Source organism: Anabas testudineus, chromosome 17, assembly GCF_900324465.2.
Source record: "Anabas testudineus chromosome 17, fAnaTes1.2, whole genome shotgun sequence".
Classification (NCBI taxonomy): domain Eukaryota; kingdom Metazoa; phylum Chordata; class Actinopteri; order Anabantiformes; family Anabantidae; genus Anabas; species Anabas testudineus.
In genome coordinates this window covers 21,389,315-21,416,241 of record NC_046626.1, presented here as the reverse complement: position 1 = coordinate 21,416,241, position 26,927 = coordinate 21,389,315, and the positions used below count along the sequence as shown (strand labels likewise).

Sequence of the window (26,927 nt, the reverse complement as noted above, 5' to 3'; positions counted from 1 at the left end):
CCTGTGCAGATGAATATGTTTGCTGAAGTGATGTCACATTACGTTGTAGACAACTGAAAGCAAAGATTCAACACAAGGTGAAACTCGACTCTGTACACAAACTTAATCATTAGTCGGTCTTAAAAGAATGATAGTGGTCAAGGGTAGAACACGTTGGGCCACCTTCTCTAAACCATCATCATTTTAGTATCCCTCTGCGTCTTCCTTTGTACATACTACAAACTACTTACTACTTTTCCTCTCAACATGACTCCTGGAAATCTCATGCTCTCATAGTCACTTAAAAGCTGCCGAACTACAAACATCACTGTGATGAGATGCAGCAGAAGTCCTTCTTTGCTGAATGTGGGTGTTTCCCGCACTGTTGATATGAAACTGTCCGAGTTTCAGTGCGTTACTTGTTTGTTTTTCCTCAGTCCTGGCAGCTTGCTGCTGGTGTCAACACCACAGGTGTGGTTCAGGACTTCCATAAATATACACACCCTGCCCCACCTCTGTCGCTGTGCACTGTCTCTGCTCATGTGCCGTTTGCCTCTTTCCTTTGTTGCTGAGTACGTTTTAAAGGGAAGAGGAAACAAAAGATTTACTGCACAGTTTGTGTTTCCAGCTCCAAGCTGTTGATCTTTACTGCTCTCTCAGCTCCTTCTGATAAGCCGGTTGGTTCTGAGTTGAGTGAACTCTTCACCGGGTTCTTATCTGCTGCAGCTCTGGACCTGACAACGAACGCCCACTTTGTCACTACTTGTGAGACAAGTTGACTTTCAACAGGCCCTGGGAGCATTTATAATTACATCACCAAGTTCATGTTATCTCAGTACCTTACCAATGGAGGTACATGTTTTAAGCCCCCAGCCACAATGGACTGGACCCTGTGTCCACTGAAGCTGATGTTTCCCTCCACCCGCTGAATATAATGGCCGTCAAGGTCTCAGTGTGTTTTAATTTGCTGCTTCACTGCACTGCCTCATCCATTGTGCCTTTCATCTTCTCTCTTCCTCAGGATCATAATAATCCAACAGCATTTGTGAGAAACACCGAGTGTGCTGAAGACTGTGTACTCTGTGCACAGTGTACTAATGGAATTAGTTTAGAAAATTAAAACTCTCTGGTGGATCCTCAAATGTCAAATCCTGGCTGCTGACTTAACAATATGTGGCAGCTCTCATTAATCTCTGGTCTTTAGCTGTTGCCGTGGATGAAGAAAATTACACAGACAAGGTATAACGTATCTGAACTTAATGTTAATAATCAAGAGAGACAACTGGAGCATTTCAACTTTCAGGTGAGACCCTACCTGACAACAGAGCAGTTGTGTTAACTGTGGTGTTACATGCATCAAATGACAAGCTTCATTCAATGAACTGCTGCAGCGTGGTGGTGTGACAGATCCAATTTGTCTGCAAAACACGAAACAGTGAAACAGATGAACTGTATGCTGAAAACCAGACCTCATGTAAAATGTTGATGTTAAAACAGTTTAATCTCTGTGTGTAATTTACATCATTAACTACACAATAAAGGGCTAAAAGATAATTAACTACTTGTTACTATGCAAATATAATAAATATGTAACTAAACTACCAACAAACTGCTGCAAAAATCACTGTAGTCCATGTAAAAGCATAAAGAAACTAACATTCACCTATAACCTCTCTCTCACACGCCACACAGATGTCACACGTCACGTTGCAGATGATGCAAAGTATTGATTCCACTGCAGGTATAATATATCATCGTCAGCATTGTCCCTCCATTTTACACTTAACGACAGCAAAGCAACCCATCCTTTAAACAGTCAGTATAGTAGATTAGGCTGAGGTTATCTGATTCTCTGTGTATTTTCTGTTCTTGTCAATAATCTGAGATTGTTATTCTGCATCATGTGAACCTCTCTTTTCTTCTGTATATTTGTGGGATTGAAAGTCTTTAAACTCTCATTAAAGGCCTCAGACGTCTGTAATTCTCTAAAAAAGAGTTGGGATCATCTCAAAGAAAAACATTTTAAATCTGTGTGACGAGTGAGTCTCATGTTTGAAAGATGCAGACACCTGAGAGGTTTGTGCACAGCTTCGGTGTTTGATTGAGAGAGTTTGAGAGTGCTGTCGTTCTCTATGACGGCTGTAATCAACTGAAAACCTCTAATGACTCTCAGCAGGATGATTGATTGCAGGAAACACTTCCTCATTTCTTTGATTACTTAGTGCAACAGGAAGTGGAGTTGAGTCTTTGCACAGTCACACCTTGTTGTACTCTGAGTGCTTGAACACATCCTCACACATTAATGTTCATCTGTATCTCATGAAGTAGTTCATTTATGCATCCCGTCAGAAGAGATGCCTTTTTTCTGCAAGTCACTCAGAGACGCATCCAAACACACACATGCAGTGTGAGTGATCTGTTAATAGACTCCAGGCCATCTGCCCAACTGTTAACTCACTTTCTCTGACTTATTAAAAGCCTCATTATATCACATGTTTGCTGGGAGGGACTGGAGCTCTCTCTTAGAGAGGATCCCCCAGACAGAAACATAACAAAGAAAGAGCTCTAATTTGTAAAGAATTTTAATGAAGAGGTTTTTATGAAAGGTTTGCGTTGGTGTTAGTTGATACAGTTTTAATTTTTGATCAAGTGTTTCAGCTCTAATCTGTGTTGTCTTAGTTCTGCCTTTAAAAGGCTTTGGCACTAGTGTGTGAAGACAAAATCTTCACTAGAGTATTTTTGTGGTGGATGATTTCACAGAAGTCTCGTTTTAGGAAGATCACAGTCAGCGACGGTGGTCGGTTTGTGTGTTCTGAAGCAGCCCTCAAGGGTTTATAGTACCGTTCTGTACTCTTCTCAACCGGGGATGCACACAGACATGCAGATCTTGAGGCGGTCTGGCAGCTGACCCCGTCGTTGTGTAACAGAGTAGAGGTAGCTCCAGGTTTGACACCTTCACTTTGTCTGTCTGCTTTTCTTAAGCATTCTCTGTTCGTTTGTCTTTTGCCTTTTTTTAAATTTCTCCTCTTCTAACTGTGGCACAGATTCTAATATCACACATTTATGCTACTGCACCAGAATTATCTGTAACACAGTCTGCAAATAAACTACATATATATGATAATATGATACCTGTGTAATCAGGGTGCTTACTTTACCTAAAGGCTGCACAGTGTGGTGAAGCCACTAATGCCTATATACTTATTGCAGAAGCTGCTGTGGCCTAATACAACCATAGATAAATTGTCATGCCATTTGCTCTACTGCCCTGTGTGACTGTATGATTAGAGACAAAGACGAGTCTTAATCCCTTTGGTAGCTTCAGTGTGTGTGTGTTGGTTATTGTTCTTGTTGGGGCCCCAGTGTTGTGCAGGGGGGTATTATGGCATTATGGGAGGGCAGGTCAGCGTGTGGGAGAGCGAGCATCACGGAGCTGCGTGTGCCCTCTCTCTCTGTTTATGTAATAATGTGTGAGTCAATAGGAGTCAGTGTGTGTGTCTGAGTGTGTGTTTTACCCCGGAGTGACATTATCTGGTTTGCCACAGTGTCATGTCAGTCAGGGAGAGAGTTTGTGAATAGACGGAGGCTGCTGCGTTCCACTGCATCAGCACCGCTGGCTACAACACTGGTTCCTCTGCAGCAGCTGCAGCAGCAACTCAGCTACAGGACAGTATGTACCCAGATGAGAGTGAGACGGTAAGGCAGCTTCTTTATCTGTGCATGGCTTCAGTGCGGAGACCGTCAACTTCAGATGCAGAGTTGATCTGTTCATACATCTACATGCACATAATCGCCAAGTCAGCAAAACGCTCAGTTGATTGTGTTAAATTCTCTGAAAGTGCAGCACAGTGGATAATGCTTATGAATATTTGTAACATGGTTCAGCTCATGACAAAGGTACCAGCTGTTTGTGTGTCTGTGTGTATTGCCGGACAGACACCCACAAACAGCTGGTGTGTGTGTTGTTGAACACACAGATAAACACATGCCAGCTGCCGTTGCTGCATTTAATGTTTAATTATTTTGTAGCTGAAGTCTATAAAAGCTTTCAGTGTCAGTATTTCTGTATTTATTGTTTCTCTGACACAGAGAAGCTGATGTTGCAGCTTATGTTCATCAGCTCAGACCTGTATTTATGATCCACTGAGCACTCACAGTGATCCATAACATTGATTGATGAAGCAGCTACTTTTGAGCTGAATCTATAAAATCAGTAGCCAGAAGGAGGAGTCGGGAGGTTTCCTGACATGTTGTCAACTGATTATATCATGCAACAAGATGGCTAAGAGGACACGCTAAGTACTTGCCTCTCTTCATTACATAAGCGTCGGCTACATAACATTTGTTTGGACAGCTGGCCGGTGTGATGAGCAGGGGGCAGTAGGGATGATGGAGGAGGAGGAGGAGGAGAGGTGACAGGACATAATATTATCAGATACTTGTTTGGATGTACTGCAGGTTTTACTTTACACAGATAGAATGACTGATATTTAACATGTTTAGGGCATTAAACAGAATATATTTCATAGAGCAGTGCTTTATTTTCCTCAGTTATCACCGCTGTATTTAAACCTCACTGTTCTTTGTAAAGTGATGAGATCAGTCGCCTCCAAACCACCGTTAGCATCTGAGCAGCCACTAAATGACAGAGAACCGTTTACACCATATAATCTCCTGCTCCAGTATAAATGAAGGTTTGCTTGTGGCCCTGCCCATGTGTACTTATGCTGGTCTGGCTGACGACAGGGCGCACTATAATTTCTCACTTTCTTGTCTTGGACTCTGTGTGTACTTTGCACCCGGTGAAGTTCAGACTCAGAGATGATTAACTTGGCAACATGGGAACAAGAGTTTTTTATTTTTAGTTCTTCATTTAGCCTAGTTCTCATCTGATTACTGTGACAGGCCTGTTTCATGAAACTCTATCCCTCCATCTACTTAGTTTGGAAATGTCCAGGAAATGAATGTCGTTCTCAGATTCTAATAACTCTGAACTCATAGATCTTAAGAGGTTTTTAAACAGCTGCAACAGACAGGCTGCGAGTTCTTAACCTCTGTCAAGATCCAGGTCACCTGTTATATATTCAGTTTATCTGATTTCTATACGGATGGATGGTTCTTTATGTTGTGTCTTCCACAGCACTCTAATTAGTACACATTTTCTTAGTACAGCTGCTTCCATCTCTTCCACTCTTGTCTCAGTCTTAATGTGATCCTTCTGGTATTGTGGCATCATGTCTACAGAGCAGCAGCAGCAGCTTTGGTCCTGTGTTTTCTTCCCAAGAGGCGTTTAGGTGCAGTAAAAGGTGTAGGTTACCTGCACATTGGGAGCACTTGGGACCCACAACCTCTTATAGACACAGGAAAATAGACTTTTGTGTAGTATTCGGTTACGAAGACCTAGTTCTCCCTGTAGGGTTTCTTCTGGACGTAAGAACTGGAAGGTTTGATGTCAGTGGGCTTTTGTACCAGCAACTAATGAATGTTTTTTTAACCCTTTCTTATGTAGGTATACAGTATCGAAGTATCAGAGTGTAAGAGTCACGAAGAGCAAAGACACCTGCGTGTAAATGATAATAATGTGAACTGGTTGTAGATCAATGACAGGATTATCCCTGCTTACGTTTTGATTTTTGTTGTGTGTGGAGCATCTGGCTGCTGAGAGCTGAACATCTAAACAGACCTGTGATTATTGAAATGAACCTCTTACAGTCCTGCTCCTCGGGTGGATCCACAGTTTGATCACATTACGAGTTACGCCTGGACACTGTGACATAATGTTCAGTTTGTGCTGATCCTGTTGCAAATGTGTAAACTGCATTATATGTTTATTATTATTATAAAGTTACAGATAAAGGTGGTGTATTCTTTAGATAAATCTTTATTTAAGAACCCGGGGTAGAAAGTGCTTCACAAAAAAAAAAAGAAACTATGATAAAACATGAAGCTGGAAATAAGTGATGAGACGTTTTACATATTGAAAAACTTTTTAAATATAATGCTGTTTAGTATTACATCCAAACTAACTGTAACTGCAGTGCTACAGTTTGTACAGTTTAATTAGTACGTCTGTGGTGGTGTCTATATAACAACACTGTAGGCGTAATAAATGTAGACTAGAAAAAACACCTGCCACATTTCTCATAGTAATCTTAGCTATTTAATCATAGTCCTTTATGTCTTCTGTTCACATTGTCAACCAAAGTTTCAGTGAAGAATAAATTACCTTTTCTAGGGCTTGAAGAAGATCCAAGTGTGGCTGACACGCTGTCACAAGTGTGCAGCTACATTTTCATTTTTTAAATTTATATTAATGGTTATAATCTGCATAGTATTCACGAATGTCTGTGCCTTGTTCTTGTTTTAGACAGGTAGGTGAAACTTAACATGTGACCTGATTATCTGTGTTGGCAGTAACTTAGAGCTTCACTATGGTGGTAAAAGTTGTTTAATAGTTTGACTTTCTGTCTTTATACAAACAGACAACAACCTAAACTAAATGACTTTGCAGGAGCTTATAATCTACTGGAAATAAACAGGACTATAGCTCGAGGCCCCTTAGTATTATAGTTTAATCCTGTAGTAGTTAAGGTGTGTTTAGGTGAGTACTGCTGAAATGTTGCGTAACAGTTGGACAGTTCGACTTTTAACTGCACAGCTACAAGTTCAAACACAGCCATAAAGCAGCTGTGCAGCCTTGAAGGTCCGCCGGCTCCCCACGCCATCCGGATCCTTTTGCACATTTCAAAGTGACCTGTAAAACAAAACAGAAAAAAAATAAAGAAACAATCTGATTTTAGATACTCTACCCTGGAAACGGTGATTAAATTGCTTTGCTAAAACAAAGGTTACAGCAGGAGTTGATGGACCTGCAGAGTCATGCTGGGAAATTGGCTGCACACTGTCAGCTCTCCTAGGTTTAATGTCAGCTCCTCTCCCACAGGATAAAAGCTCCTTAACTTCCTGTTGACTGTGGCCCGGCGATAATTCTAGTTCAGATTAGATTAGTAGATTATCTTAGGAGACATGCCTGCCGCTTCCTTTTCCTCCTCATCTTCCTCATCCTTCTTTAGCTTTCAGCAAGTCATTGCAAGATATTGTTCCACATGATCTGTGTAATATAGTGTTGAAGTAAAAATGAGTTCCAAAATAAAACCCGACCGATCCCCCTTTGTCTCGTTGAACTGGTTTGACGTGAGCAGATTTTTGTGTCGTTCAGGTTTGCCAGAGAAACCCAGAGATACGATAAACGCATTTTCATTCAAGACCAGAAATACAGGTTCAGGTTCAGGCAAAGGCTGGTGTGCGGAATAAAGAAAAGCAGGTAATTATTTTAGTTTCTTTTTCAAAAAGGGGAGTTGGATTTTGTTGAAGACAGAGTCAGATCAAACAGTTGTTCAACCCTCCCTGTTGGCCTTCAGCTCACTGTATTCAGGTCATTTCAAATGATCAAACTATGATCTGGATCTGATTCTAGTCCTTGCTGCTGTGCTTCACACTGTAACATTAAATGTATCAGTGACGTGTTGCAACTGAAGCAATAAATCTTAGCGATATGCAAACCTCTGCAGCTCAGGCTGTGTTTTATCAGCTTTGTTAGAGATAAAATGTGTACAGACAGAAAAAGAACACAGTTCCTTCTGACCTCGTGCTGTAGCTCAGGAGATTAGCTTTTTTCCCTGTTGTGAAAAATTGTCACAACAAAGCCTTTTTAAAAACCCCAGACATCAAGAAAGAGTTCAGAGTAGTGCTAAAACTACTAGCTTAGGGGTGGCTAGCTTCGGTAGCCAAAACTGGTCCTCAAGAGCCACGGCCTTGCTTGTTTTCCAACCATCCCTGCACCTGTACAGCTTCTAACACACCTGATACAGGTAATAAGCCGTGGGTAGGGCAGGGAGAGTTGGAAAACAAGCAGGACAGTGGCTCCTGTGGACCAGTTTTAACCACAACTGGATTAGCTGAGGCAGAAAATTACTAAATAACACTTCGGTTAGAAGGCACTGGAGGGTCCCCCCTAGTAAAAATTTAAATTTTGGTTTTCTTAATCGTAATTTAAATTATCTTTGGGTTTTTTGTGATGACATAATTTTGAACTGTTGTAGTTATAATCATCATCTTCTGATCCTGTAAAGAGTGAACATTTAATTGGTTACTAATGAACAAAATGCAATGAACTGAAAATAATCTTTATATTTTATCCATGAACCTGTCCGCATGCTATGTTAGATGAATAGGCTCCATCCACTACAGTAATAAATCTTATTTCATCAGCAACCTTAGATATTTCAATCTATTCTCAGATATCTACACTAGAGTGAGATGTTCAAATAATTATTGTCTGGTCCATACAACAGAGTCTAGAGAACAGGAGGATTATGGGTGTTCTCATTCAGCCTTAGTGCTTTGACATGGAAAACATGCACTTATTATCATTATGGTCTTTTACTGTGGAGGAGTCTCCTGCAACCTAAACCACCATACTGTCTTTTAAACAACCCACAGACTTAGTTGTCGAAATAGCGCCCCCACAGCAGCGGGCATCAGTCAAAATTGCACGCTTTTAGGCACCAGTGTTTTTGTTTTGTCAAACTGTCAAAAATGCTGGTTTACCTCTGCAAACTCAACCATTTGTCTGGGTAAGAGTTAGAGTTAGGAGCAAAATAAACATGTTAGGGTTTTTGAAAATGTCATGGTTTGACCGTCCACCGATACAAAACATTTGTGCATCTAAGTGAACGTGTCATCTTCACTACAGCTGCTAGACGTTGCCCAATGTTAATGTCTGTTTAGTGGAGAAATGAATCTTTGGCACTTAGACTGATTCACAGGCTGTGGTTGTTTTGAGTTTCCTCTACTTAGCTTTTACTACTTTTACCTGTGTGCTCCTGAGTGAAATCTGAGCTCATTCAAGTTGAAACATGTAACACAACATATGTAGAGAACAGCAGTGTGCTCCCCGTTGAATCGCTTGTGAATCACTGCAGCAGAGTTTTGTTTTCTAACTACCGCTCTTCCTCCCTGCGTGCCTATCAGAGTGACCTTGCAAGATTTGAATGGCCATTGAAGTAATCACAGCCAGCATTTTCTATCCCAGGCTCCTCTCTCTCCCCCCCTCACTTCACTCACCAAGTAGAAGCCAGTTCATGGTAAAACTGCCAGCACTCATTATGAAGACAAGCTACAGCAGCTGACAGCACCTGAGCTATGCAGTTTCCCCTCTTTTTTCCATTTCGTACCACTTTACGAGAATTCTCCACATTATTACTTGTATTTTTCCAGGGTGGTTGTTTAAACACCCACTTCTTTAGCAGCATCCACATGTAGTTAGTTCTCAACTTCTCACATTGTTTGTTCCAGCCCAGCGGCTCAGTAACCATAAGTGTTTTTCTGAATGACTCATTATTCACTTGTTCGTCTAGTTTTACCATACAAATGATCTTAAAATCAACGATTAACAAATCACAAAGAATAATATTTAGCTTAAAGAACTCAAAGTTAGGAGACCAGAGAACTGTGCTGCATGAACATTTTGATAAAGTGATTTATCAGTATTATTTAGGTTGATGACTCACTTAAATGTCACTCTACTGGTGCCTTAATCATTATGTTGCAGTTTGAAACTAATTAAACAGAATCTTTGCTTGTAGCTTTTCTTTGCACATTTCTTACAACAGAAAGTGATTTTAAAAGGACGAAAAGTCCTGTCTTGCAACATGCTGAGTGTACTGCAGGATCATCCTTAGCCAGAGGCATCTCTCTTCCTGCCTCGGTCTTCCTCATACCCGCCCTTTACCCTCCTAGTCTTCCTTAAAGAGGTGTGATGTTGAGGCATGTGGCTGTAAGAAAACTGGGACACGTAGCCTGTTCTCTGTAGCTGGAGGAGCCGAAAAGTATTTAAGTGTTTCGATACGTTTTTTCTTTCTTTCTTTCCTCCTTCGTCACATTCCTCGAGGTTTGCAGAGACGAGTCGATACTTGATTCTCTGGTGAACAAAATGAAATGAGCTTGCAAAAATGCACAGAAAATAAGAAGGTGACAGAAAGGACAGTTCTGCTATTTAATAGCAGATATTTTCCCCTAATCTACTCAGATTTATACACCGCTGTGTAGACCACAGTGGCTGACCACACACACCACCTCATTTGTCAGTGAAACCACTCTGAATGACATGTAACTGTGTGGGAACATTATACGGCTGCAGCATCACTGATTGTAACAAAACTACTTGTTGTGGTTTTCTGTGTAAAAGCAAATGTTGTGGCGTTGACCTGTTTTCTACGTAGATGCAGCTCTCTGCAGTGTCTCAGTGATCAGTGAGGCTGTGGTAGACTAACCTACATGGACTCAGAGATGCAGATTTATTCAGCTCTCCCACAGTTCAACAGAAAACAGCAGTGAGACTGAGGTATGCAACGTAGTAGGAGTTCAGTTCAGCAGACACTTAAATCAGGTTGTGGGGAGAATGCACCAGGCTGTTGTGCCTCTTCATCAAACTCAGAGACGTGTTGTATCTTTGATTGGCTGTAATTGCGAATCATTTCCCCATCACTCACAGCCAGGTACTCTGCACTGCTGTTGACCTTGTGAAAAGGCTTTAGAGGGAGTATTTTGGGCACATTCTTAATCACACCAAGCTCTTCTAATTGCTGCTGTCATTTTGTTGTTGCACACTACTGCTCAAGTTCCCTGCGTCACAACTCTGGCCTCTTTACTTTCTGCAGGCTGGTAATGATTTGCTGGTGTTTTCCAACTATAGATTATTAAATACTGAGCAAGAAAAAGTTAGTGACCCCTTTGGAATAACATGCATTTATGAATAATTTAGTTTTCAAATGTGCTCAGATTTTCTATCTAATAACAAACTAATTGCGGCGTTGTCTTGTTGATTAAAACACTAACAGTATAGATGGTATAAAGGCAACAACAAAAGCTAATAGGAGACAGGACTTCACTTGGAGTCCAATAAAAGCAACAAGATTGGTCGTGTGGGTTCGAGCTACTGTGGATTTTAAACATTTTCCACAAAAAGCTTCTTCTAGCGTGAATCATGTTTCGCTGAATAGAGGCCTCAGAAGACCACCTCATTTTTGTGAATGTTACTTCTAAGAAACGTTTTACGGGAATTCCTTCAAGTTTGCCTCAAATGTCAACTTGGACCCTGTATCTTAGAAATGCCTGGAAGGAATTTTATTATACCTGGGACAAACATCCAATTGGACTTATTCTCATCAGTTTATATTTATATGAGTCTGGACAGATATTAGTGGAAACTATAAACCACTTCACCTCTAGTGTGAATAAGCTACTTGGATGAGTAGTGGAACATTTCTAACAAGAAACAGGTCCAGTTTGCATGACTCAACATCCAGATAAAGTTTTTTTTTAAGTTTTCAAATACAGAAAACTCTACTTATACCAAGGCAATAAGAGTCTGCACTGTATCTTTATCGGCAAACAAATAGATGGATTGTCATGTCTCTTATCTTCTAGCATAGAGCACAAAGTGCTCCACCAGTAAGAATCCCAAATAAATGTGGGGCCACTAACCTGCTGTTAATTTAGTTGGTCCTTCCTGTTTAATATTCAATATTTGCATAAATCTGATGAATTCAGGAATAAAAACTAATGTAGCTGGTTCTGCCAGGTTACATAGGTCCAGTTGTAGATGTTTATTTTATTACTTCGGTCTATAGCTGAGAAGCCTTCTACTAATAGAAATTTAATTGGTATCTCATGAATGTTATTTGCAGTTCATTGAAATGTTAATTATATGTTAGTATTGTATTAGTTCAACTTCCTCGTATCATTTTCTTTTCTCAGATCTTTAGTCTGAGGAGTGAGGTATTTTAATTAGGATTTTGCTTCATCTATGTTGATCCTGTGTACGCTTTTGATGTCAGTGCTAATAAAGGAAACACTGAGTCATGATTGAGTCATCATTATATTCAGAAAACAAGTCTCAAACAGTGTTAATTTTAATTAACACATTGATGAATTCAAGCTTTTGCTCACTAAAACTAACAGTAACTAATATAAAATGATGCTGGTCTTGTGACTGTGTTTGACAGACTGTGTTTCTGCTGCTGGCCTCTCTCAAAGCTCCCTGCTATTTGTGGATGAATAAGGTCCAATTAGATAATTACTGACCCCCCCACCTCCACACTGAGCCGTCTTTTCTCCCTGTCAGCTACACTGAGTTCAGTGAATCATGGTTGTGCTGTGTCCTTATTCAGGTTCATATAGCCCCATTCATTCCAACACATTTGGACTGATGACCTTAAAGGACCTGTGTGTGTCTGCATTGGAAGAAATAATAGTCAGTCCTGTTCCCCCGTGGGGTTTGGTCTTAACTCATTCAGTGGACCCAGCTGGGTCAGGCTGCTCAACAGTGAAGCTGTGTCTGCTCTAATGAAATCTGACAAGATGAGCAGGGGAGGAAACTAATGTGTTTGCCTCCTCAGTTTAGTGGCCACTAACGTCCAGCGTTTTTCAGTCGGGAACGATTTCTAGAGTTTAGACTAAACAGCTGGTTGATTCATTTCAGCTTTAGTAGTTAAAACATGCAAGTTGATGATGCAAGCCATTAGATTAGAGATTAGATTAGTGTAGAAACTGAACATTTGAGACTTTGAGACCGTCACTGTAGACGTGTCCCTGCCATGGACAGTGAACAAGTTTCCATCCAAATGTTGTGCAAATTTCTAAAAACTCATCTGAGGAAAATGCAAATCATTTGTTTTCATCCTCTACTGTTATGCAAATATCACAAGTAGTTGCATCAAGATAAACAGGTGGTGACAAACTGCTTCAAGCCAAGTGTATTTCCATCCAAGAATAAATATGATATAATACATTTTGCTAAATTTCTGGTACATCTACTCAGTTTTTAACGGAAGGAACCAGAAATGTTACGCTCCTTGTTTCCAGAGCTAGTGTTTGGATGGACTGGAGCAGAGTCCAGTGAAAACCAGGCTGTGTCCTGGTTGTGTTCTTTAATGTGCTGCTCAATGAGAAATGAACTGAATGTGTCTGCCTGCTGCAGAGGGACCACATTACAGTCACATATGCAGCCATCTGCCTCCACACTTTGAAAACAAATCCAGAATCTGGTGCATCACATTTATCACACAAAGGTTAAACGGTTTCTGACAGAAAGTCAAATATTTTTTACTTTCAAATCCTTTTAGTACTTTATGAGTTTAACGATCGCTACTGCCGACAAATCAGTTAACATGACAGGTCATGGGGGAACAATACTAGTTCTACATTGTTGTTGTAGGCATCAGTCCAGCGGTGTGTAAAACAGATTGTGGTGTAAAACAAAACAAAACAAAACAGAAAGAGCTGATCTGCCCGTTCCTCTTATGACGTTTTCCCATTTACAATTCAGTGGGAAATCATTAGCATCCTTTGTAGCTACCGTGTTGATGAACTGCTCATTCTATCTGCTCACTATTAAAATATAAAAGGAAGGAGGTCTGTCATTTCAGATGGATGATATACCACTACTACCAATTATAAATTATTTGAAAGGTGGATGACCTACTCTCTGTACTGTACCTGAATGCCTCACAACACAGATGACCTGCACTCTTAACAGAAAGCCTGCACACAAGTGAAAGTGGTCCTCATACAACAAGAAACCAGATTTCTAGGATATCTAATTAAATCTGCGGTTGAACTGATGAAAATATGAGTCTAACAATCTACAGGTAATAAATTTAAAGTGCAACTTAACTTGGCAGTAATGCAGGTTAAGAGTTATCTTGTAAGTAAATGTGATTTCTTTTTCACATGGATGGTTTTTAGGTCTTCCCTTTGGCTCAAGTTCAGTCTCAGGGCATCAGCTGGACTGTAGTGGACCAAATCTGGGTTGGATATGAATAGAAATAGCTCTTTCCTGAGACATATCCAACTGCTGCTGAGCTAAACTTTTAACTCCCAGCTGCTGAAATGACGCCATGAAAAACGGTTTCTCCCTCAATGTGAGAGTTTGGAACTTCAACAATGTAAAACTGCTGACAAAGAGTTGGTGTTCTGAGCTGCACCATACCAAGTTAAATAGGCCATTTAAATGAACACAAACTACACTGAGTGTCTGTTTAATACACAGTGTGTATTGGTGTAGGAGAGGGAGACTGGCATTAATTGAGAAGCAGGACAGGACAGATGGGACAAGTCTATATCTATTCTACATATCTTCATCCTCCTCAGCTCTGCTGCCTCCACAGAGCTGGATTAAGATAACAGGCGTCACGATGTGAACATTTATCAGTGGTGATTTAGATGGTGTCTGAAATCCGCTGGTGATGTAGTCAAACATTTATTTCCAAGAGATACAACCACAGAGCGGAGGATATGCTAATCATGACTGGGTCTTTTGTGAATGTGAAAACCTTATCACACTGATGTTGATGATTCAGTTTTAATTTGCACAGTAGAATTAAATCTGTTAAACTTTTTCCTCTGTGAGCTCCTGTAAATGTTCCATTTTCTGCCTGGTAACAGTGCGTTAGATAACATTAAATCCTCCACATGCCCAGGTGGTGGAGCAGCGTGAATCTTCCTGCGTCACATCCCTTTGAGTTAGTGCTCTGACCACACCTGTCCCTCTACTGCCCTCTTACATAATCCCCTCCAGCTCCCCCACCCCTGCACCCAACCACTGCGGTGGAGAATTAGCGTCATTAGCTGCGACCAGTCAGGTAGATGGAATTAGAGGATTAGTCATTCGGTCGAGTGTATCAGCTGCCTCACTGCTCTGCATCCTCTCAGGCTGGGTCAACCTCGAGAAACCTCAGCATCTGATCTTATATTTAAAGCTGAGTCAACTCTGAAACATTATAGAGTTTATTTGAATAAGTGTGTCACAGTAAGTGGAAAATATGTCACACTGAACCGAGCTCCCTAAGTGTCTCTGGTCAGAAATGACTAAAGCTGAGGTGACCAGCCCTCGTCCCACTGTCCTGCTTGTTTTCCAACCATCATTAAAGTGTTTGGAAACCAAGAGCGTTGTTGGAAAACCGGACTTTTGTGTGTTCAAATAAGAACCATCTGTGGGTTCGGGCATCATGAGGGAATAACCCTCGTCCCCTGTGGTGAGTGCAGTGCAGCATCCAGACAGCTGCTCTTCCTGACTCCCATATGGTCAAACACGCTGCAAGAGCGCACATCTGGAAGAGGTCACTCCTTGCTCTGTTTGGGCAGTGCCAACACTAATCACTTCACACTGTCTGTGTGATCCGGCTCATGTACTTTTGTATATTTAGTCACGCGATCCAGTCGACTGTACTGAGAATCAGACACTATTCTCAGTTTATTCCATTATTAACGGACCATTAGTTTTATTCCTGCATGAGAAATGAAAGAATCAATCAAAATATTTGTATCTGTGTCACCAGGCTGCATTAACCAATCACACAAATTCATGTGCACATACCTGGTATGTTCACATGCTTTGTTTAGCATGAACGCCCACATTTGTACTGTTTACCTGTGTGCCAAAATAAAATATAAAATATCTGCCTGTGTGACAACTTTCCAGATGAATAATATACTCATGTTTTGATAAACCTTCATATGTCCAAACATACAGATTTATTTTTCAGATGGACAGATTAACCCTGTAGATGTAAGAGTAATATAGTATAATAGTGTTAAATATGGCTGCAGCAGCCTGTGAAGTGTCCTGTAACATGCTGGGTCGGACGGCTTCAGCTTCAGAAGGTCACTCCGAACAAACCAACTCACCTCAGGCTCTTCACGTCCCTTCACTCGCTGCGTCGGCAGCTTTTTTTCTCCCGTTAATTGTAGTTGTGTTGGACTTATGTAATCGCTTTGGGTGTTTCCGCTGGTTCAAGGCCTGTTTGTAATGACTTGCAGTGTGTTTGTGTTTATGTGCGGTTTGCTTTGACTTTTATTTATTTTTGTTTTAGTTTAGATTTGCTGTGTTGTTGCATGTTTATGTTTTGGCCTTTTTGGTTAACTCTGTGTACTTAACACTTATTTTCCTCCATGTGTACCAGTCCTCCCAGTCCTCCCAGTCCTCTTTTATTACACTCTTTTATTAACACATTTTAAAGCAGACAACAAACTGACCTTTTAGTTTAACCGCCTCTCGCACATTAACTGTGTTTTCCGCGATGTAATCTTTACAGGAAAAAGAGTCTGGCTGTTTTCCAAGTGCACGACTCTGCTCTACTGCAGTATCCCTCCTTCCTGTTTCGATCAGGTGCTGTCACACCTTCAGACTGGTTTCACTGCTCATTTGTCCCTCGGCCACCAGTGCTAAAACCTTTTATATTAGAAACAGCTTTTATCCCAGACCAAGTTCTGTGTTTGACATTTGTACAGATACAGATAAAGTGTGTTACAGACATGTGAGCACACAGCTATATATACTATCTAAGTAGTAGTAGTACAAATAGAATTACTGCATTGTGGGTTTATGTATGCACATAAAATGTTTACATACACAATACTAATATTACTACTACAAGTGCAAGTGGATATTTGGAGGAATTTGAAGTTTTTACTTGTGAGGAAAATATAAACAGAGTAATGTTGACCCAGTAAGAGTCAACATAACATGGACGGAACCATTTAACCAGATGAGATATTTCTACTATCTAATCGTTCTAGCTCTAGTTACCTTCCTGAGGTGAATATCAGAGATTCTTGTTGTCATGCTGACAGTGGCTCAGTAAAGCTGCCAAAGTTGTTGTAACTGTCTTTAACTGGGAAAATAGGCTTGAATCTTTGTTGTGTTATCCACATCCAAAGTTAACTACTGTGACTTTCTGCTGACTCACTGAGTGAGGTCTTGTTAAAGACACAGTCTGAGTTTCTGCCTGAGTTTGTAATCAAACCAGGAAATCATAAGAAACATTTCCGACTCACATTATGCAATACAGCAGCCGACCAGAGCCACACACAGATCACTGCAGTGAAACAAAAACTGAATGGACATTTTCTCTGAGTGTTGGTGAGCATGTTAGCAAACGTGTGAACCTGCACACGTGTGTGAATTAGACCAACACACTCGCCTAAAGCTTGATGTTGAAGAGCGTGTGTGTGTATGTTTACAAGTGCTTTGTGTTAGCGTGTTCTCAGCTCCCTGTGGTATGCAGCAGAGCAGGTTCATCTGTGACAAACAGAACAAGGGAGGAGACAGGAGGAGAACATGTGGAGCCCCACCTCCTCCTCCAACACTGGACCAGCCCTCAAGAACTCAGACTCTGTTGTCAGGCTGCCACCTAAAGGTTGCTGCTACCTGCCTCTTTTCGTTTTTTTCTCTTTCTGCTGTTTCTGCTGCTGAGAAAACAAAGAAAGATTTAAAACGGTCAGGTAGCCGACAACAGCAGCACTTGAAAGTTTAGATACCTGTTATAACATCTCACATCCCAGAGTAAGGTCTTCATGTGTCTTCTTTTTATCCCTCAGAGAGCTGATTTACCGAAGTCCCCTAAGAATTGATCTCTCTGTTGATAAAAATCAAGGCAAAATATCTAAGCCGAGGAGAAGAACGTTGAAGTGCTGTTTAAGTGCAGAGAAAGTTGTGAAGAGTTCTGATCTCAGCAGGTTTTTGAAAATCGAGCGTGATGCAGCTAAGCATGCAGAGGTGGGCAGGTCGTTCCACCATCGTGGAACCACTGAGCTGAAACGTTTAGGCTGGGATCTTTTGAGGTGAAGTGAGGGAACCACTTTGTTCGCCCACAGTGGACGGGAGGGATTGTAGACCCGGATGAGGGAGTTCAGGTAGGCTGGTGCTGTTGACTTAGTTAGGTGGGTAAGAGTCAGGGCTCTGAACTTGATGCAGCAGCTACAGGAAGTCAGTGCAGAGATCTGAACAGAGGTCCTTTCTGGAACATCAAAAAATAGACGTGCTGCTGCAAGACGGAGGTGTTTGTTTGTAGTTTAAATGAAAACAACATGTTCCTCCAGACGTTTCTCTGTCACACACCACTGTAGTCGCAATACGAAATCAGACGAGAAGTGAGTCAACAAAACTGAAAGAACCGCTGAAACCACAACTGAAACAAACACTGAAAGGACCCTGCAGACGTCACCAGCCCAGTTATATTTATAAGTGTCCTCAGATTAATGAGAATAAAACATCAGCTTTGCATAAAATGAACACAGTGTCCTGGTATAAATACTACTAACCTGCCCAAACTGCTGCAGCTGTTTCTGTCTAATATTAGCTCCCTCGCCTGCAGCACAGTCTTGTCTCATTCTTCTACTTCCTCTGTGGCTTTGATGTGGTTTATCTCTAGCTGATGTACACTGGACCAGTTGATTATTATTTTAGTGCAGGCCTACAGGGTGGGACAGATTAGACTATCTGGAATTGGCAGTGTCTCTCCATTCATTCTTACTTGCTACCCATTAACTTCAGTTCTGGTCTGAAATAGGAAATTAGGGCTCAGGCTCAGTACAGGTTGTGACTGTAGTTTAACTCAGCTGTGAGTGTTTAATAAAGTAAACCAGCTGGATGTTTATCACCTCACAGCTAAAAAAAGAGGATCGCTGCTTGTTCGAGAAGAATTTTCCTCTAGTGCATATTAGAATGGGAGCCATGATGTGATGCTGTCACAGTATCCCTTAATAACTACATAATAAACTATGAAACAGCCATCCACTCAAAAAGGCTCATTCGCCAGAGAGTTTGTGAAAATAAATACAGTATAAGACTTCTGGAACATGATGCAGACTACTGCATTTATTACACCCATCCTGTTGGGAAAGTTTCCCTGAGTTCTTCTTCTGTTCTAGAAGTGAAAAATGAAAAACCCACATTAGCATATCTCAGTCACAGAGTCCAGTCGTTGAAGCATCAGGATCGTTTCCGTGTTTTTCTCTTGGTCGCCTGTGATAGCTGTAGTTCTCGACTGTGCGAGTTTTTGCAGTGAAGACATCACAGTAAAGAGGCTGTTAACTAACTCTGCCTCATTGCTGTCAGGTGCTCAAACATCACCTCATCTTTTTTCTGCAGTAACTGGACTTTTGTCTCCAAAACCTCAAACAATCCAAAAGATTCCTCCCACTTGGTTTCACCCTTTAATTCACAGGCTGCTATCAAACAGAGCAGCTTCACATAGAAAGACGTCGACCCTCTAATGTTCCACTGAGGTTCTGTGGGTTTAGATCTCAGTATTGATTAGTCTGTTCGTACCCGGCTGCTGTAGTAGAGTTAATAAACTCTTTAATAATAATAATAAAAGAATAATAAAATCTTTAATCAGCAGACATGACAGTGCAGCCTGTAGTTACATAATAACAAGACTCGTAGTTCTGCCTTCACTGAAGGACACGACATCACGTTTAACTGAAATGATGAAGAAAGTTTCCTTCAGTTCAAAACCGCAGACTTTAAAAATAACTTGTGGTTAACACCTAAGTGGGATACTGCCTGACTAGCTTTTTAAGGGTTCAATGACGACTAGGACTTCCCCTTTGACAGACCAATACTCTACATCACATGTTCCCTAAGCATGACACAGGAAGACCACAGAACGCCGCGTGCAGTGACGGGTACGACATCTAAATCTCAAAAACATTAGACAGGCACAATGGCGCTGGTCCGTTTGAGAAGTTTTCTGCGATCGTTCTCATTACAAGAAGACGATGACGTGTTTACCGACTTCTCACCACCACAGGTAGTATTTCACATATTTTAATTGCTGTGCACAAAAGGAAAATCTGGCATCATGCATGAAGACACTACTGTGGAGTGTGCAAAGAAGCTTTCAGTGTTTTGCAGGAGCGACACCAGCGGGGTGTCCAGACATCTGAGTGTCCATAAGACAGGTGGTGTCAGATAGTTGTCCTGAGATTAGAGTTAAGTTTACACGTATTAGCACAGCAACAAGTTACTGACTGTTAGGCTGAAAGAGTTAGTCATCATTTTCATTAATAATATTGCTTTAAATATTTTACTTAAAGTAAATAATAAAGGGAAGTGAAAGCAAAAATGACAGGTTGCTGTCTGCGATGTTGCTGCATGTTTTAGTGATGTGTGCTGTAAATTTTGTGCAAAAGCAGTTTAGTTATTTATGTGAATCTTTTGCACAAACTAAAGCCAGTTAACATGGAAAACATTTGTAGATGTGTTCTTCTAACACATCACTCAGGAACCCGTTCACATTTTCATGTCTCAAGTCTGTTTTTTATTTTTGGCATGTCTGCTGAGGTCGGCCAAGTCTGTCTATTTTAAAGGTGTTAGAAACTTTTATCACAATCTGCTGATTGATCCGACGCCCTCTGTCACTGTTCTCTCACTTTCTGCAACAGACAGTAAAATAGACATAAAAACATCCTGGTGTCTTTCTGCTGAGCTTAAAAGAAATTATGCTTCTGCAGATTAAAAATTCATTATTTCTGAATTTAAGGGCTTAAAAAGCTTATAGAGGTTTTAAAATGACTTTGATAGGTCTTAAAAGTTACTGATCATTAATGTTAATCTGGTTTTTGTTTACTCTCTACACAGTGGTGCTACATTAGCAACTATTACTGTACTTATTTAGAAAAATTTTATTATGTGTGATGAGCATCTTATTTTCAGGTTGTAGCTACAGCTCAAAATTCTCTCCACCGTCCCTTTGTCCTGCTGAAAGACGGACACAGACACAGGATGAGTCCGTGTAGATTATAAAGTATAACTTAAAGTCGGATCTTATTAAAATGTTGAGGACAACTTCAGTGACAGCTGCAGAAATGAGAACGAGAGAAAGGTTTTAACTACTGATGTTAAAAGAGAAAATCTCTTTTATTTGCTGCCACTGTATTTGCTTAATTAGAATTCGTTTACCTCCAGCTGTTTTATCGTCTGCTGCATATTTCATCCCCCATCGATCCCTGTGCAATAAAAGCCTCACAGAGCCAGTGTTACGAGGCCTCGGGGCTCTGACATTATTTATGACTGTACCTGGCCTGTCGCTCTGCAGCCAGGGAGCTCCTTTGTAATATCAACATGAAATATTTGTGACGAGCAGCTCGTTGACTGGAGCGATGCTGTTCTACAGCTGTGCACATGGTATTGACTGAACAGGAGGAGTTGTGATGTAATCCGTTAGTCAGAAAAATATTACTGTATGAAATAATAATTAGCTGATTTCTTTTAGTAAGTTCATGTATTGATTCTGTTTCGGGAAATTACAGGATCCATACTCATACATTCAGTACTGTAAGAATGAGCCGGACAAACTGTCCCGCCAGTGTTCAGGATGCATGTTAATAGTCAGTTTTACTTCCTCATTTGCTGCTACTCTCTCTTATATAATCTGTGCTTCCTTCCCCTGTCCTCATCCTCTGAGTTGCCTCAGTGCTCTGTTTCTCTGTCATATTAACTGCAGGTTGTTGTTGGGTGTTTTACTTTTTGCTTCACTGCAGAGATTGGATGATTGAGTCCATGTGGACCTCAGTCCACCAGTGTGCATGTACAGCTGTTAGTTTACACTCGGTCGCTCACTGCTCTCTTTATTTTTCTCTCTCCTTCTGTCATCAGACGGTGTCTTCTTCATGCCAGGGACGCTCAGAGTCACCTGTCTACACCAACCTCCAGGAACTGAAGATCACTCAGACCAACCTGCCCCCTCAGCCCTCCAGCTCCCCCATCTATGTGCTCGGCGACTGGGAGACCCACAAGGACCAGAACGGCAGGCACTTCTACTACAACCGCTCCACCCATGAGAGGACCTGGAAGCCACCTCGGGCCAAAGACACCAACAGCGGGAACTCCAGGGGAGAGAGCCACAGCGTTGGAGAGGCCTACGAGGTAGTGACCACGTGCTGCACGCAAACAGTGGTTGTCATGAGTGAAACATGACCATAGGATAATATTTAATTTATTCTTTTTTCAAATTTTAACACAACTGGCATATTTGAGAAAACAAACCGCCATGTGCATTAAACCTGATGAAGTTTCTTTGTCTGCAGTCAGAACAGTGGATCTGCATTTGGATAAATTACACGCTGCCATCTAGTGGTCGGACGTTTAAACACAGTGAACCACGGTTAAAAATGTTTTTTCATTAAAATTAAAAAATAAAAATTATAATACAATAGGCAGGTGGTGAGTATTTAAGCCCATAGGTCATCAGAGAGAGGAGGGAAACAGAGGAAACTACATTTCTTGTTTGTTTTATTTTAGTCACTGTGGTTTTTACAGAGATCAGACGTGTGAGGGGACTCGCACCGGATGAAGCTGTTCACATGTAAAAGACATGTTAGTTCATTTGTTTTTTTAAAGATATGTTAGATATGTTTGTTTGTTTTTTAAAATGTCATGTCAGGCATGTGAGCATCTGGTTAAACACAGGAGAAAGTAGATGTGACTTTCTTCCCGTTACAGATTTCTCTCCATGATGCAGTTTACTGAGCGTCAAGATCCACAGAATAGAACCATTTAAAAAAAGTTAGAGCAAAAGAAACTGTGGATCAGGCATTTGAATAAAACATCAGACTGGTACATGCACACGTTTGTGTACATAGACTCAGCGTGGACGCTCTCTGACACAGACAATAGGTAGATAACTAATATTTTCTACTGATTAACCGTCCTGACAGTTTGAAATATCAAAGACATTTCAGAGCAGAATCATTTCTTCTTGAAAACACACACAGACGTCAGTCATTTCAATTTTGTATGACAGAAACCATCCCAGACGCATTAATGTGAGTGATTAGGACGTTTGTCAGACACCTGTACTCTGCTGCCACCTGCAGGAGAAAATCTTCAGTCACATTATTTTTCTGACACTCTAGCAGTAGCGGCCTGACCTTCAGGGGTTCCCTCCTCGGTGCTGGGTTTTCTGGGTCTCTGTTCTGTATTGAAGTGGTGTTGGGCAGTTTCTGATGGTTTATCTGTTTTTCCTCCTCTGTAACTTCATGGTGACTCTGTTTTCTCTTCTCTCTCTCTTCTTCCACTAATCGTAGACCACTCCTCTCTCGCTCTCGCCCTCTTTGCTTCCTTACCTCTCACTCTCCATCGGTCGCCTCCAGCCTCTGTCGTCTGAGGACACCTGCTTCAGCACCTACTCTAGCCAGTCAGACAGCCAGTATGGCTCGCCGCCACGCGGTTGGTCAGAAGAGATGGACGAGTACGGCCACACGCTGTACGTCAGCGACTATACTAACGAGAAGGTACGGGCTGATCTGTCTCTTTCCTCTGGTGGTTTCTGTGGGTGCATGGTGGACTGGATTTGGGGCTGATTATGGGGATTTTCTTGCAGTGCAGCAAAGTGAATGTCACCTCCACACTGATGAAGCTCTACAAGTACAAGTTCTACAGTAAATTACCACCAGTTGTTTAGTGTGGAGTAAACAATCAAAGCCTTGGACAACACAAGAATAAATGTACTCTCATCTGTCTGTGGTTTAAAAAGCTTTACAGTACGTTACTGCTCAAATACTTGGGTAATGTCAGGTCGTGTGTTTCTGCTCTGTGTCTGTGTGTGTTCGCACCACCAGTGGTTAAAACATGTTGATGACCAGGGCAGACCTTATTACTACAGCGCCGACGGCTCCAGGTCAGAGTGGGAGCTGCCGAAGGTAAGACTGCAGCCACTCCTACTGTTCATCAAGCCGAGGAGAGATCAGCAGCGTAGGACTTTAACTTTAAATTAGTAAAGGTGAAGAGAACAGTCTCTTCAGCTAGTTTGTTTTTTCTGACAATGAAAACACAAAAATACATCTGACATAAATAATTTAAAACAAGCAAAGCCACTAATGTGATGAACTAATGTTTAAAAATGATCAGTAATGATTGTTCTACAATTCTGAAATAAATAATAAAATGAGACGAGTAAGAAACGTTTTCACATAGTAGAAGGTGAGTCAGTGATTGTCCAGATGTTCACATGTCTGTGGTGACATAATGAAAGGGAAAAGCCCAACAAAAGTCACCATGGGGAATTCACATAGTTGGAAAAAGGGGTTATGCAGAGAAGGATCACAGAGGGAAGCGACAACATCCAGGAGCAGTAGATCTGAACTGTGTGTGCTGCAGACAGAAAGGCGTCACTTTAACAGATGGAGGACTTGTCATATTTAGGGGAAAATGTAAACATTTGACCTGTGATTCCTCGTTCCCTGCCTCCAGTACAACCTCTCCCCTCCCCAGCCGTGCGGAGACGCCACTAAAAGTCACAGTCTGGACAGAAAACACGTGGAGCCGATCGTCCTGACCAAGTGGAGACACAGCACCTACCTCCTAGACCCCAACGACAAGGTCTGACCCATAAAACACATCGTTTCACTGCCACCACAGAAAATCTCCACTGAAAATTAAACATAAAATCCACCTGTGTGTGTTTAAAGATTAGATTTTTACTTCAGTACAGGTGTTAGTTTGTATCTGTTGTGTTCACTGATGAGATGTTGGATGAACCCAGAGTTTCAGTTGTAGACTTGTCACACTGCAGCGGCCGTTAAAAACCAGGGGTTCCCGTGCAGGCTCCGCCCGCCTACACCCTTACAAACTCAAAGTCAGTAGCCCGTCACGCTGACCAATCAGTGCCCTGGCCCCTAATCTGAGCAGATAATCAGGCTGCATGAAGTTGATCACACTAAAGGAGGAAGAATCACATCATGTCAGATCAATTTGAGTAGTTTCACCAAGAAAACTCAACATTCAATCGGGAACCTGATCGACTGCAGCATTTAGGGCTTTGTCCACAAATTATGATGATGAAGTAGTTTGTAGTTGCATGTCTGAGAAATTAATAATCCAGTGGTGTCTCACACTTTCTTCAGCATGATAATCTCACAGCAAATCATCACACTCTCATTAACTTTCCATTGTTGCCTCATGTAACCATGTTTGTTTTCATCCCTGTCTCCTTACTAGGATGCACATCTTGGCCCGCCTCCTGATTCTGACTCCTGCCATTCGCCCCCCAAGCCCCCCGCCTCTGTTAGTACTCACCCCTTAACCTCAACTCCTCCTCCTCCTCCTCCTCCTCCTCCTCCTCCTCCTCCTCACCACCTATGTCCTGCATTAGGATTAACCTCGTGTCTGACTGCTCATTTCAGGGTTCCTACACAGGTCTGGAGATGTGAAAATGAGAATAAAAGATTTGTGTTGCAGTAAAAAAAAGTGTTACAGCAGAAGAATACTGAAACAGACAAACCTGTGTAGAATCACTGGTAATAATCAGCTCTTGTTGGAACCTTCTGTCACGGTGATTTGATTTTCCACATTTGATTTTCCTGATATGTGTCTTCGTCTCACTGCCTAAAAGTAGATTTGCAGATTTGTTTTGTCCTCCACTAAATGTACGTCAGCCTCAAGTCTGTGTGCACTTTCCTCTGTTCAGTCACTTCCTGCTGAGTCAGAATAATGAGGGTGTTCAGTTTTCCTCCTTCCTGACAGCTGTGGTTGTTTCGGTGGTGGGCTCATGTTGTGGTGGCGCAGTGACACATGTTTCTGGTTTACCTATATTTAGTTTTGACAGCAGCTTTTCCCTTCATTATCTTGCTGTGGTGTGTTTGTAACATGAGCTTTTGTCTCTGCAGCCCTCTGAAAAGTGCGCCTCTCTTAATGTGACAAAGATCACTGAGAACGGCAAGAAGCTACGGTGAGTAACTGTTAAAGCATGTTGATATTATACAGGACTATGTATTATTATCATTCTCTCACTGGCTCTTTTATTAATATTAGGAAAAGATAAACAAACTTAGGATTAACTAAATAAAGATTCTGTCAGTAACACTTCAAATAAACTGACAGTTTATATATTGTGTGTTTAATAAATTAAGTATTTTGTTTCACTGCTGCTTCTTTTTCCCGTTCGATTTTAGTTACAGTATGAACAGAAGTATTTTTGTGTGTCTGAACTCTGTTGTAGGAAGAACTGGACTTCTTCCTGGACAGTCCTACAAGGAACCCACCTGCTATTTACCAAGGGACAAGGCGGTAGCACCAGCTGGGTGAGTGACCGAATCCTTTTCCTGCTAAAAGAGACAAAAACCCGTCACGATCGTTCAAGGAACTGAGCTCAGGATGAAGAACAGTCTGTCAGCTCTGCTTTGTTGTTGCTGAGCAGTTGGTCACGTCACTGGAGAGGAGCTGGACTTTCTCTGTCCTGGATGTCAGACAGACCAGTCCCTTACGTTGGTGACTGCAGCTGATAGGATTGAAATACTAACGTGCACAAATAATGCAAACACAAGACACCCAAGTTTTTATTTTATTTATTCTAAGAATCTGATGTCTTTTACAATAATCACATTTCACAAAATTCACCTGCTGAGAGAAAACTGAAAACATCAAATCCCCAGCAAGAGTTTGTGGCCTGTGTTGCTGGAGATTTGATCTTTTCACTTTAAAGTGACAGAGTTGAGATAGAAGATGCAACATCATCCAAAAGACATAAACTGACAAGAGAGACACATAAAAGTCAGAAAACGACCACAACAAATCAAAAAAATGAAAGAAAAAAGCACAGAGACATAAAAAACTAGCCGAAAGAGACAAAATGAACAAAAACACATACATGATGGCAAAAAGAAATCTTTATCATAGTGTATCCAAACAGGCCACCTGTGTGTTAACCTGCCTTAACGTTGATTCTGTTCCTCTCTCTGAACAGTTCAGTCAGTCCAAACCAGAGATCACTGTGGATTTGAGGGGAGGCTCGGCAGAATGGGCCTCCAAGGACAAGTCCAGCAAGAAGCATGTTATAGAGGTGAGGAGGAGCTCCGATCCTGGTTTTGTTCATGCAGCCCAGTGTGATTAATAATTAGCCTCAATTACCTTTTCAGTCTGTACATACTGAACATGTGTTACCCTCCAGCTTTAAATCGTCAAATCAGGAAAAAAATCAAACACAACTTCAGTAGGGGCAACAGAGGAGGAATCATTCTCTGTCACTTGGCCCCAGAGTCCTTTACATCCTGTTGGCCAAAGGTTCTGGGGTCTGATGACACAAAATTAAACTCTGGGCTGA

General features: G+C 41.4%; 1 protein-coding gene across 5 annotated transcripts in view; it reads left to right on the top strand.

The window, feature by feature from the left end:
* The window catches only part of LOC113172013 (rho GTPase-activating protein 12-like), a 40,288-nt gene that overhangs the window by 8,365 nt on the left and 4,996 nt on the right, over positions 1-26,927 (top strand). Inside the window, exons 3-10 of one of the 5 annotated variants that reach the window (XM_026374796.1) lie at positions 21,485-21,754; positions 22,915-23,121; positions 23,449-23,529; positions 24,080-24,208; positions 24,827-24,892; positions 25,495-25,556; positions 25,827-25,908; positions 26,571-26,666. In XM_026374796.1, the coding sequence (XP_026230581.1) occupies positions 21,485-21,754; positions 22,915-23,121; positions 23,449-23,529; positions 24,080-24,208; positions 24,827-24,892; positions 25,495-25,556; positions 25,827-25,908; positions 26,571-26,666 (993 nt within the window). The remainder of the gene's footprint in view (positions 1-21,484; positions 21,755-22,914; positions 23,122-23,448; positions 23,530-24,079; positions 24,209-24,826; positions 24,893-25,494; positions 25,557-25,826; positions 25,909-26,570; positions 26,667-26,927) is intronic. The other 4 variants (XM_026374797.2, XM_026374798.1, XM_026374799.2 and 1 more) reach the window with 4 other exon arrangements.